The 13,569-nt window shown below is 41.4% G+C and overlaps 1 protein-coding gene across 3 annotated transcripts in view; it reads left to right on the top strand.

Moving 5' to 3' along the window:
- The first annotated feature begins 3,627 nt into the window (after positions 1-3,627).
- The window catches only part of LOC148874337 (erythroid differentiation factor-like protein), a 38,943-nt gene continuing 29,001 nt past the window's right edge, over positions 3,628-13,569 (top strand). For all 3 annotated transcript variants that reach the window (XR_016101786.1, XM_088952984.1, XM_088953067.1), the window contains exons 1-2: positions 3,628-3,943; positions 4,062-4,183. Coding sequence is in view for 2 of the 3 variants with exons in the window: in XM_088952984.1 (XP_088809110.1) it covers positions 3,783-3,943; positions 4,062-4,183 (283 nt within the window). In the remaining variant the exon portion in view is untranslated. The remainder of the gene's footprint in view (positions 3,944-4,061; positions 4,184-13,569) is intronic.

The following is a 13,569-nucleotide window of genomic DNA, read 5'->3' as shown; positions in this document are numbered from 1 at the left end:
GCAAATCGCGGGTGACAAATCGGCGAGCTCGGCGACGGTGTCTCTGCTTCTTGGTGGGCTCGACATTCGTGCTGCTCACCTCTGCGCTGTCCGGAATGGTTTGCGCAAGAAGTAGCCCGATCTGCTGGTGATGGCTGCGGACAGAGGGGTCTTGCTTGGAGTCTGTTGCCAGGATCTCGAACCAGTTTCCAAGGATCGGGGTTTCAAACTTTGACTGCTGAGGTGATGTAGACTTGGTGAGCTAGGGTCCTCCTGGCCTGTTCGCCCGCGGCGAGACCGAGGCAGTCGGTCTCTCTCGTTTGTCGTGGCAAGAGGCCTGGTTTTTTGGGAGGTTTTGGGTGGCCTCTCCTTGGCCAACGGGGTGCTCGTCCTAGCGGCTAGACTTAGCTTGCTACGAGGCTGGGTGCCGAGACGGGAACTGCGACTGAAGTTGAGGTTGAGGTAGTTGGGGGAATTGCTACTGATGCTGATATTGGGAGACCTGGTGCAGTACGTGTTGTTGATAGAGCTGAAATTGCTGGAACTGTTGCATTTGGGCTTGCATGGCCCGCATGCACTGCATCAAGTCCTCCAGTTGGTGTGGGCTGGCCGCTTGGGGCACGACTGAAGGTTCGGTGAACGTCGCTCTGACTGTAGCAGGGAGCGGGGTGATGACAGGTGCCACTGTGAGAGGCACATTCAAGCTAGGGATTCCGTCCACTGAGAGGGGGACAGTGAATTGTCCGATATAGATAGTAGGGAGCTGGGGTTGTTCCCTGGAGTTATCCATTTCCATGCTTCATCCAGCGTTGCTAGAGGAAGCCATGAGCGTTGGATCATTTCAAGGAAGAAAAGAACTATGAAAGTTTAGAGAGAAAGGCCTTTTGAAGTGTTTCCCACAGATGACGCCAAATGATGTAGTGTGATCCGGTCACTCCTAGCTGGTGCTCGCGTGGCTCCTGTGAGGTATCTGAGATGAGAAGAAAGAGGAAGAACTCTTGGGGGGTTTCCCGGCGGGAACGCTCTGATGCTTAAGTTAGTATTGTATGCAAGAAGCAAAGGGTAAACGAAGGCTAAGAGTGCAGATGGCGCAAGTAATTCGAAGGTACACTGTTCCTTGAGGATAAGCCTCTTATAACTGAATTCCGTTGCTTCAGGCCCTCTGACTTCTGACAGGGTAGGTATAACCACCATTGTTAGTCTGCCACAATTGTTACAGGTAAGGATGAGGTGGCACACATGGGGCTGTCATTGTAGAGTACGTGTCTGTCAGGTGCGGGACACCTTTCTAAAGGTGGCAGGCACGACGCTATCTGACGAGGGACATGTCTGTTGTCCAAAGATTTGTCGGGTACAATGGTCGAGCAGGAAGCCCTCCTATGGTATACCGAACTACCCTCCTGCGAATTACCCCGAGTCAGGCTATCCTTTGAGTGATGGGTTGTCTGTAGCTGGTTATGCCGAGCTAGCTGACCCAAGGTGCCTATGCCTCGGGGTGTCCAGTGAAGGATCGGTGCATTCTTGCCTGGGAGTGGCCCAAGGTCCATTGGGAGGAGCTCGGGCCTTAAAAGAGGTTAGGGTGCCCCGAACTTGGGACCCCCCGAAGTGCCTTAACCCCGGGGAGGAGGTGCGGGTAAGGCGGCTTCTTACGAGTAATTTACTTGCTGAGTTGCCGAGCTGAACTCGGTGGGACTTTCCCTCCGAGTTGTGCTCACGCTCGTTGCGCTATCATGCTGAGTCACTGTTTGAGCAAGGTCACGCCCACGTGTACCCGTGTTGTGAGGTAGGGCCAAATCACCCTCCAGATATCATAGAAGGTATTAGGATTTTTTAGACAAAAATAGACAATCTTCCCTATAAACAATTGGTACATGGCTTTGTCTTCATGAGGCCCACCACCCCCTACACACATCTTACAATTCAACTAAATTGTTGTTGTTGTTTTTTTTTTTTCCAGGACATACTTCCTCTAGGAAATAAAATGCTATGCTTAGACTAGGCCAAAGCATAATCTGAGTCACAGATTGAGAAACAAAAGACCTCCCAATTTCTTTATTACTCTTAGGTGGTTGCTCAAATAAATAGTTCATTTACCTAATGACCAATCCAAATCACCTTCATTATCACTAAATTTTGGTGAATATAATGGTTAGGAAAAAAAGTTACTAATTAAACAATTTTGATTTTTGGAAATATTACTAGATAAATGTAGATTAGTACTTAGTTTGGGAACATGAAGTATTGAAGAGGGGGTGATGACATTAGACTCCTTGATGTCTCCCTTGCTAGAAATAAAGGCCAGAAAGTCATTAATATGAATTTTGTCTTTGCCAAAGGACAATTGATAAGAGGTGAATAAAGAGGATAAGTTGGTCATATGGTCAACGACACGAATCTACTATTCAAAAATAAGTAGTGTTACTTAGAGTCAAAGCATGATAGGCAATGTCCCTTGTACCTAAGTGTGCAAATTGAGATGATTCAATAATACCAACCTCATTAGTAAAAATCGAAACTATTTTTTAAAAACTAACATAACAAATAACAAAAAAAGAAAGAGAGAGAGAAGGGTTGATTGGTGGGGGGAGTGAAAGAAATTGGCTGGTTGGTGGAGAGTGAGAGAGAGAGAATCACACTCCCTTTTATTTATTTTTTCTTTTTTTTCTAGGGATGGCAATTTTTCCCATTAATTCAGGGTCTTGCTCACCTTGCCTCATTTTCCCAAAGGATGAGGGGGATTTTTTGCCCTTAATCATGTGCATATAATTCCCTAAATTTGTGGAAACTTGATGATCAATTATTAAAATACCCCTAGGTTTATAATTAATTTCTAAAGTATCCTTGAGTTTTTTCTCAAATTCCTAAATCCTCATGATCCCATAATTCAATTTTTAAAATACCCCCAAAATTGATGTATATTTAAGTGGTTGCTTGGGATAAGGAAAATTCTAAAATTTCCCATCCTTGACAAGGAGGGGGTGCCTCACCTTAAACCTGTCTTGTCATTGGATGGTTGGGAGTAGGGTAGGGGATTTTGTCTATGGAATGGGGAGGGGGTGCCCCCACCTAAAACCAACCTCATTTCCATTCTTCTTTCTCGGTCACCTTTCTCACTTTTTCCAATAATAACATTACGTATTTATGACCAATGTATCTTCTTAATCTAATATAATATTCCTATCTAGTGGTCAAAGATGCAATATAATATATAATTTTAAATTGAGTTCAACTATTTTAACCCGTTTGGTCCAAACGGTTCACCCATTGACCCGAGAGGCAGAGGAAAATAGCGGTTCCATTTTCGGGCTAATATTTATGTTTTTTTTTTGTTAATAATAATAAATACTTAATCTTAAATCGTTAATACTCAATAATCAATAGTTAATAAGGCAGTGTTTGGTTGCAATGTAAATATATTTATACTGATACAAAATTATGACAATACAAATGATTTGAGTGTAAATTCAAACTTATTTTTATTTTAAATTTTAGTTTATTTTATTTTATTACGATACAAATTAAGTAAAATAAGACGTTGAACAGAATAAAGTAAAATATAATACAAAATTAAATAAGAATTTGCATTTCCATGCATCTGTACTGGTGCAAATAAAATTGCACTTCAACCAAACGCAGCCTAAATGTAAATCTCGAAACTCGAAAGGACGAGAACCTTCTCGTCGCAGAGAACACAGGACCATTAGCGAATTGGTGAAGCAATTTCATAACCGAATTCAACTATTAAGAAGAATACGATAAAACCCGGTGAAGGTGCTGGCGCTACTTTGTTAAGAGAAGAAACGATGGAGGGCTTCGGCTCTGATGGCTCCGGCGACCTCCAGTGCATCGGCAAGTTGGAGGTCGTCAGTCACAAGCCCGTTGGGTTCCTCTGCGGAACTCTTCCAGTTCCCACTGACAAAGCTTTCCATGCCTCCGATTCCGCTCTTGTTCCTTCTTCTCAAACGTAAAAAACCCTTCTCTCTCTCTCTCTCTCTCACACACACACACACACACACCCCGTTGTTCTGAGTTTTGTTTGGAATTTTTGATTCTATTATATTGTCATTTTTATGGATTTACAGGGTTAGTGCACCTCGGTATCGATTGCTTCCGATGGAGACTGATCTCAACACTCCCCCTCTCCTCTCCAATTTCCCAGACAAGGGCTTCCCGATAAGTGCCCTTCATCCCAGGACCAGTGGAGGTTTGTCTTTTGTTGAAAATTTTGGACCTTATAAGTGTTTAAACTGTAATGGAATGATTACAAATGATAAATGCAAGTGGATTGCGGTTATGAAATCGGATTGTCTGGTCCTAGTTCCTTGTCGGGAGTTTCCGGATTCATTTCTAGCTAAAATGTTAAAAAGGGATGACAACAATCTCTGTATAGATAAGAAACGGAAATTGACCTTGAATTAATAGGTGATTCAAGTTATTTTAGTAATTAAAGAACATATGGATAAGCTCGATAGGGAAAGGAGCCTTCAGAGTTTTAAAATTGTATGGGATGATTGTGCTTTGGGAATTGTGATAGTATTATTCACATGCATGCTACTCTGTCATCTTAATTGATCTTGTTTGGTCTTACCAAAGTAGCTTTGGAAAATGACGCTGGCAATTGATGAAAGCAAGTTTGGATGAACTTCTATGTGGATGACTATCGGACTCTTCTCTTAATGAATTAATATTTGTAAGGTTCCATATGTTTCCTGGAAGAGGATTTTAGGTTTTTCATATTTAGAATAAATGTGCTACTAACAGGAAGTAAAATGGATATTTGGAACTTGGGTCTTGCTAAGGAACCTTTAGATTTATCAGATTGTTTTTCTGCAATCAGAATAAATTTCTTTTCTTTTTGGGAAAATTACAAATAGGTGCCTTGTAATTTGGGGGTAGTGACACCTAAGAGCCTCAACTTTATAGTGCGATAACCAAGTACCCTGAATTTTCAAAATTCAACACTCAAGTCCAGCACCGTTAACCAACATTGCAGTGAATGGTAAAATTACCAAACTGCCCATTTTAAATTCTTTTTATGCAGTCCTGATAATGAATTTGTTGAACTGGTTTGGGGGAATGGTCAGATTCTGATGCAAGGTCAGTCTAGTAAAACTCAAAAAAGCCTCTCGTGAAACTATCCTATAAAATATGTAAAGAGTAGTTTTGGGATTTTGAAATGTTTCAAGGCACCCGTGATATCTAGGGATGGCAATAGGGCAAGTTCAGGGAGGGTTTTGTAAATTCTAGACCCTAACCACCTCCCTAAATCTCTCAACGCGTACAGTCGTACCTGTCCCAAAACTCGTAGTAGGTTGGATTTTGAGAATCCTTACCCTCCCCGACCCTACCCTCCCCACATTTAAGGGTAGAACTGGTTGGGTTTAGTACCCACATCTAATTTCCTATTATTTCTTGTTATATGTAAGCAATAAATAAATAAAATAACATAATGAAGCAGCAAAGTTTCCAATTATTTGATTAAGACATGTAAAAAGCACATAAATTATCAATTACCCTTCACATAAAATTCAAAATATTATTAAGTTCAACACCTAATACATAAAGTTCATATGCTTTCCAACAATATGTGGGTCAAGGAGGGTTGGGTTTAGCCTAATTCTGTACCCTACCTGTAACTGTAGGGGTTGTAGAATCCCAAAACCCGTCCGCACCCTAAAATCCATCCTTCAAGCAGAAAAAGCCCACCCCGTACGGGCAGGTAGCCACTGAGTAGGGTAGAAATTGCCATCCTTAATGACATCATGTGCTGCAGATAATTGATGGAAAGCTAGCAGGTGGATTTAAGTGTTGATTTTTTAAAGTTCAGGCCCTTGGTTGTTGCACTTGAAAGTTGAGCCCTTAAGTGTTACTACCCCCAAAGTACAGGGTACTTATCTATAATTTTCCCATTCTTTTTTTTTTTTTTTTTCTAGAAGCAATAGTATCCAGGAGTTTTACTAGCATTATAGAAAAGAAGAAGCCCCAGGGGACAATTTCAAACAGCAAATGATTGACAAAAACATGTCAAAATTTTACATCAAAGTAGTTGGGTATTTTCCCATTCTTTTTACTAGCATTTGATTACGATACTGGAAAAACTGGTAACTAATCAACTGGTATCGTAAAAGTGGTAACCAATCTGGTGATATTTATCAAAATTTATGGGGGTTTTGATTGGCCAAAGCTCTTCTAGTATCATGTCTTTCTGGCACAATAGATTTTCCGCTTTTACTATATTAGTGAAATATTGCAAAATATACTCTAGTATTGCCATGAGGTATCCAATATCATTGGATACATATTACATCTGATTCAACTACAGTGATATTTCTGTACCCCCCCCCCAAAAAAAAAAAAAAAAAAAAAACGGTGAAAATAGCCATTGGAGATCCCAATAGTTATATTATTTGGGTGGATTGGCATGTTTTGGCTCCCTGCCGGCTGCCATCCAGGCTGTCATGGGCCAATTTTTCATGCCATGTCGTGTTGGCCCGTGGGCCTCAAAACCCCCTGCCTGGCATAGCCCAGGGGTTTGGGCAAGCACTGCCCGGTTACTAGCGGGGTTGTGCTGGGCTATGCTGGTGTGTGGGCAGGCTGACCCACATTACAGTTGTATGATAATGTAGTAAGGCATCCATGTATTATAGCTTAGAAATGAGAATATAGGCATGTAAGCTCAAAGTAGACAAATTTAGCAACTCCTTAGGTTTAGATATTTGGCATAAAATCATCTTTCAGTCCCATTAAAATTTATACTGATTGGTTATATAACTTTGATGGTGGCTCTCATGTCAAATAAAAAAAAAAAGGAAAAAGAATGAAATGAAAAGGAAGTAAAATGAAAATGAAAATGAATGAAGTGCTCATAAAGATAGGTAGGCTGGACAGGCTGGAGGATGAAGGTAATGTGCCCTTGGCTGCTAAGATGGAAAGAGAGAGACTACAAAGTGAACTGGAAAGAATAATTCAGAGGGAGGAGGTGAACTGGAGGTAGAAATCTAGGGCTTTCTGGTTGAGAGCTGGTGACAAGAATACGGTTTTTTTTTTTTTTTTTTTTTCACGCCTATGCTAATGCCAGACGCAGGAGAAACACAATTTCTAGAATTAAAGTGGGTAATGAAGTGACAGAAAGTTGGCCAGAAATCCAAGAGGAAGTGGTGGTATTTTACAAATGTTTATATTCAGCTAGGCAGAGGAGTTAGGTGGCATTAGGGGGAATGAGCCTAAGAAACTAAATGAGTTTTCTGCCCTTTGGCTTGAGAGAGAGTTTGAGGTGTCTGAAGATAAGGAGGTGTTAAAGGGAATTATAGGAGATAAAGCATCGGGACTGGATGGGTTCAATTTCTCCTTTATTAAATATTGCTGGAACGTGCTAGAGGAAGACTTAATGCTAATGTTCAAAGAACTTCTTTGATTCTAAGTTGCCGGATAAATTGGCTAATGCTTCATTTATCTCACTAATTCCTAAGAAGGATGTGGCTCTCGACATTAAAGATTTCTGCCCTATAAGTTTAATTTGCAGTCCTTATAAGCTTGTTGCAAAAAAGTTTTGTAAGAAGGTTGAGAGGGGTGATCCATGAAGTAGTGGGCGAGACAAATGACATTTGTGGAAGGCAGGCAAAACCTGGATGATGTTCTTGTTGCTAGTGAATGTATTGATTTAAATCCTCTGTGTATAGGGCTTCATCAATGTCCTTAGAGCAGTGTTCTTTTCCCAAGTGTTGTGCAACCCTTGTAGACACTGGTTGAATTTTTGTGGGCAGCATAGCTTCTTGGCCATAAACTAGTTTATAAGGGTAGGTTTCCGTTGCTTCTCTTTTAGAGGTTCTGTATGCCCAGAGTGTATTTGGCAGTTGATCTGCCCAATTTGTCTGATGTTCATTTACTACTTTCTTCAACATCCTTATTATTGTTTTATTTGTGGTCTTGGTATGACCATTGCCCTAAGTAGAATGTCCTAGTCTAGTAGCATAATGGTCTAAGAGGTATGGCACCGTTGAGTTTTTGAAGGACAATGTATTGTCTATCAATACTCTCATGGTTACTCCAAACCTGTGGATGATGTTTTGCCCAAGGTTCAAAGTTTTTATACAGTCGGATACACCAAATTGGGTGTATCAGACTTTGTATCAACACTCTTAGTTTTTTTTTTTTTTTCAAAATATGTTCAGGGGGTCGGTTAAAGGCCTGGTTAAAAGGCACGGGAGGCACACTCCTGGAGGCACACCTCCAGGTGAGGCACTCCCAAAACGCCTTGAGGCGTATGCCAGAGGCGCTGACACCTCTGAGGTGTACGCCTCATACGCTTTGTTCACGAGGCGTGCTAGAGGCGTATGCCTCATGCACACCTCATATAAAAAGACAGAAAAAAAGAAAAAAGGAATGGAAAGGAAAAGAAAAGAAAGGGAAGGGAATGAAAAAGAAAGAGAAGAAAAAAAGAGAAAAGGAAAGAAAAGAAAAGGGAAGGGAAGGGAAGAAAAGATAAGGTGAAAGAAAGTGGTTTGCCCCCAGCCCCTTCAACTAGTGCTATGCATCTTTGTTCTTTTCTTTATTTTTTGATCAATAACAATATTTCATTAATTAATTGCAGAAGTGATTATATGGAGGAAGATAAACTTTCTTATCTTCCATCTGAAACTTGAGCCCTCAAGAAGAGAAAAAAGAAAAAATTACACTTGTGCCCAAAACATTGACAACCTCTCGATCCCTTGCTTAGCTAACCCAACAGCAAAAGAGTTAGCTGATCTTGACTTCATCTCTTGAACTAGCCACCAAAATTTCCTCCTCTCACTATTGTACATCCATAACCCGCTATTTTCTTTACTCAGCCACCCTACCACCATCTCCGAGTCCCCTTCAATTATGAGTTTTTTTATACTCATCTCCTTTGCTCTTTGGACTCCTTCCAAAGATGCAAAGATCTCGGCCCTAAGAGAGTCACCCACTCCAATTAGGCCTGAGAACAGGGCTAAAACAAGCCCATTCTCATCCCTAAACACACCCCCAATCCCTGAGTGTCTAGGATTCCCCCAACTACTCCCATCAAAGTTTAGTTTTAAAAAACCAGCAGGTGGAGGGGTCCAAGACACACTCAATACTGTTTTGGTCTAGGTACAGTTAGCAATCTCACCCCACTTCCTCAACAAGTCATCCACTGTGATGTCTGTAAATAGCTTTGAAGATTTCACCCACTGTACCACCCTTATATGGATCAGTTCTCTCAGTTCTTCATTGCTTCTCTCTACTTTAGAGAAGATCTTGGAGTTTCTTTCCTCCCACAAAGCCCAACATACCGCAGCCCTCAAACATTTCCACATGGTCCTTCCCCTTATCATTTTCCACCTAAAGAAGGAAGGGGAAAAAAGGCATTGCAAGTTTGATAGAGGGTTCCATCTACTCCCAAAAAGAGAGAAAGCCCACTCCCAAATGCACTTTGCAAACCGGCAAAACAGTAGTAGGTGAAAACTAGTCTCCCCATCCGCTTAACAAAGAACATACCTGTGAGGGGATAAACATGTCTTGGCCTCTTGGTTCTCTTCTTTTGAACCAGATCACCAGTATTGATTCTTTCCAAAAAAGCTTCCCAACAAAAACTACCAACCCTAGGAGGAATTGGTTTGCACTAAGCCTCATTACCGGGAAGGGAGGGGCTACAGGGCTAGGGGACTACTTAAGGCTTCAATAAAAGAGGCACAAGAAAATGAGCCTGTGGGGGTGGGGGTCTAGATTCTAGAATCCAACTTAGCAGGTCCAAGAAAATATTATCAAGGATTCCAAGGAGACTCGTAGAGAGGTTAAGTGAGCAAAACTGGAATGTTACACCTGACCTCTAGACTCGATTATGATACTACACTAGGTGTCGGATTGGGCTGTCTTTGATGTGCCAATCAGTGAGATCCTTAGAGGGGGTCAAAACCTGGGTATGTTGGGACAATTCGAGAATTCATCTGAATGGGTGATCATAGTGACAAGATCAACCCCTTTGTCGGACAAAGGTAATAATCGGGGATGCACTCTCTCTGATGGAAAACCAAAACTGTCGGCAGTTGATTTCAATTGTTGAAATTTGTTTTGCAAAATATATTTTATATACGGATATATATATATATATATATATATATATATATTATGGTTTCAAATCGTTTGCAAAAAGGTTTTAATTCCCGGGATCCATGTGAGTAGAGAGTGCAACACTGTTCCTTGCAGCCGAGGGAGAGATCCTCTCTTGTCGGGCAGTGTATGATCATTATGGGCTAAGAGGTCAAGTGTAAGACCATTGAGGGTAATACCTGATGGGCTAATCTTGCATTTGCCCACAGTCCCTGGGTTTTTATAAGGTGGCTTGGCCCAGGGACCACTTAGTGTAAGTGTTGGGCCCATTAAGAGTCCATGTGATGGGCTTTAGGGGGTTCACTGTCTTTTTAGTGAATTCGGCCAGACCTTGTAACAGAGGCTGGGCTGAACCCATGTGGCTGATGTGTAGATCAATGTTTGGGTCCCATGCCATGCAAAGAAGCCCAACTGGGCAGCAGCTTGGAAGCATTCTGAGCACTTAGACTTATTGGGCCTAAAGCCCATTTCGAACTGGCCTAATTTGATTAGTTAAATAAGGGGGTGGATTTGGGATTAAATCAGCAGATAGGATAGGGTCTTATCCCTATCCACTTAGAGAGTCTAGATCTGAATACAGATTTGGATTTAGAAACCTCCTAATAGATTAGGAGAGAGCTGATCTATCCTGCAGATAAGATAAGGTCTTATCCTTATTTCTTAAAGAAAACTCTTTATCCAAATACATATTTGGATTACGAAACTCCTAATGAGATTAGGAGCTCTCTTTAAGCCTATAAAAGGAGGAGGGGGCGAACCATTCAGCCCATCCCAAATTCCAGAGATCAGATCTTAGTTTACACATAGAGAAGATAGCACCGGTTTGATTGCGCCATCTTTCTCTCTGCGTTCTCCTCTAGTTGCTGCCATACTACCAGTTCGATCTCCATTGTAGGAGCGATCAAGAAGAGTCTTGATATCAGTCTTTGGAGAAAGGCTAATCAGAAGTCGTGCTCATTGCCTCCATTGAATTCTTGCTGAAGAATTCGGTTCGTTGGACGAACCCTGCTGATTCTGCTCCAATATTTGCTGTGTTATCTTTAGTGGGAGTAGTCTTTGGAGTTTTTCTTTGGGCGTGAACACCTTCATTGGGAGATACTGCATCTTCATATCAAGTATATCCCTCTCCTATTGAATTTGTTCAGATCTGGTTCGGTTCTTGGTTCAAGATTGATCATTGAAAAGCAGTTTTCTACAACAGGGAATGTGATTCCCACATGGGGGAGAGAGAAATTTTTGAAAATTTGCCCTACCTTCCTGTAGGGTTCGGCCATCCATATGATGGATCTCTCATCCCTTCAAGAACACCTTGTGTCACACCTCTGCGAGGAGAGAGGACTATGTCATAGTCTCATTTCCTTCTCTCCATCATCCTTCACACTACCATTGAAGGAGATCGCACTGCTACCGTTTTTGAACTACGCCTCACGCCTCTAGGTAGTGGAACACCTCGCGTCACACCTCCACATTTTAAAACATTGCTTTATATTTCGCGTATCGGTGACCCACTGATATGATACGTATTGGCCGATATGTGATGAAATTTTGAACCTTGGTTTTGCCTTATAAAATTAGCAAATTAGCTGCTGCAATAGAATCAAACTCTAATTGAACAGTTCGGGCTCGAGTTTTATTAGGCTTGATTTGAGTTTGATTTTAATTGAGCTTGAATCGAGTTCAGACCTCGGGGTAAGCTCGACTAGTTATTTGAGCTCAAGCTCGACCAATAAAAAGTTCGGCTTAAAAGCTCGGGAGCTTGGCTTGATTGACACATACATACATACATACATATATTTTAATGAAAATATGTATTTATGCAAATATATATTATGAAAAAATATTTTTATATTCTATATATAAGAATATACTATATATTATAAAAAATATATCATATTCTATCCATTTTCGAGCCTTTGAGCTGAACTCGAGCTCATTGAATATTTAATCAAACCAAGCTTGGACTGGAAAATTGTAGTTTGAATCGAGCTCGACCTCGAGCTCAAGCTCAAGCCTAGTAGCATTTTAGTCGAGCCGAGCCGAGCCAAGACATGCCAAAGTTTAGCTCGGCTTGATTGCACCTCTGGCAGTGACCTTAAGAGGAATTGTTTCTACCCACTTTGTAAAGTAAGTGGTGGCCATTAGGATCCAACAATATCCGTAGGACGGTGATGTAATCATCCCTATGAGGTCCATACCCTAGGTGTGGAATGGCCAGGGTGTGAGGATGGGGTTGAGGGGTTGCATTGGTTTGTGAATGAGTAGGGCATGGATTTGGCATTGTTTGCACTTCTTTACATGTGTTGTGGCAACCTGTATTATTGAAGGCCAGTAAAATTCTATTTGAATAATGTGGTTAGAGAGGGCATGTTGACCTTGGTGGGCTGCAGGCTCTTGGTTATGTGCTAAGGATAAAGCTTCCTATGCTTCCTCTTCTCCTAAGCATCTCAAAGGGTTGTTTGTGAAAGACCTGAACAAAACTCCATTTACCAAATAATATCTCTTAGCTTTTTGAGCTAGGGTTTCTGCAGTTTTCTGATTCCCCGGCCAAGGTTCCTTATCTTAGATAAGCTATTTAGGGTCGTCTCCAGTCTGTTGTTGCTATATGCAAGCACTCTTGCTTGTCAAACATAGGTAAACACTCGACACAGTCCTGCCTTTCTTTGGCTTCTTTCTTCATTTATGGCCAATAATAGCCTAACCTCTGTAACTTTCTATATAAGGTGGTCAATGGGTTTCCGCAGCACTGGGTGTGTACTTCCTCTAGTACTCTCTTACTTTCTTCATCCCCTAGACACCTGACTCTCACTCCATCTGCCACCTTGTAGTATAACACATCTTTGAGGATTTGGAATTTAGTTAAGAAATGATTCCCTTTTGCTGAGGCTGCTGGGTTTTGAAGTTTTGCTACTATCTCATACCCCCAGTCTTCCTTGACTATGTTCTTGGGATGTTCTACAAGGTGTGCTAAGTTATCAGGGGTTGATTGTACCTTTTTAGCCATTGTGACCGTGACCTCAGCTCCTTCAAACTGTATCAGTGAACTTAGTGTTGCTAGTGAGTTTGTGAACATGTTTTTGGCTCTGTTTATGTGATTGAAAGTTACTATAGTATCTTAGCAGAGTTGGTTAAGTAGGATCCTATATGGTAGTACTGCGGTCTCCTTCATTTCCATTTCGTACTCAGCTACATTGTGTGACCTTGGAAACTGTAGTTTGAAGGCCTTGGCTATTTTAGCACTGTTTGGGAACTGCAGGATGACACCAACACCCTCCTGCAGTTACTGTTCTGTCAAAGTATAGTGTCCACTTTGCTTCCTCTATGTTTGCAACCTTGGGTACTTCTCTTAGGACGTCCTCACTGATTTCTGAGGTGTCCACAGTAGGGAACGTAGCTAATAAGTCTGCAAAGGCTTGGGATTTGATTGCTTTTGGGGCTATATACTTGATGGAAAACTCACTAAACTGCATTAGCCAATGTACC

This window comes from Nelumbo lutea, chromosome 1 (assembly GCF_056320005.1).
Source record: "Nelumbo lutea isolate HS-2025 chromosome 1, American lotus-T2T, whole genome shotgun sequence".
Lineage (NCBI taxonomy): Eukaryota > Viridiplantae > Streptophyta > Magnoliopsida > Proteales > Nelumbonaceae > Nelumbo > Nelumbo lutea.
Note: the sequence above shows the minus strand (reverse complement) of the source record. Positions and strands in the feature narration are given on the sequence as shown.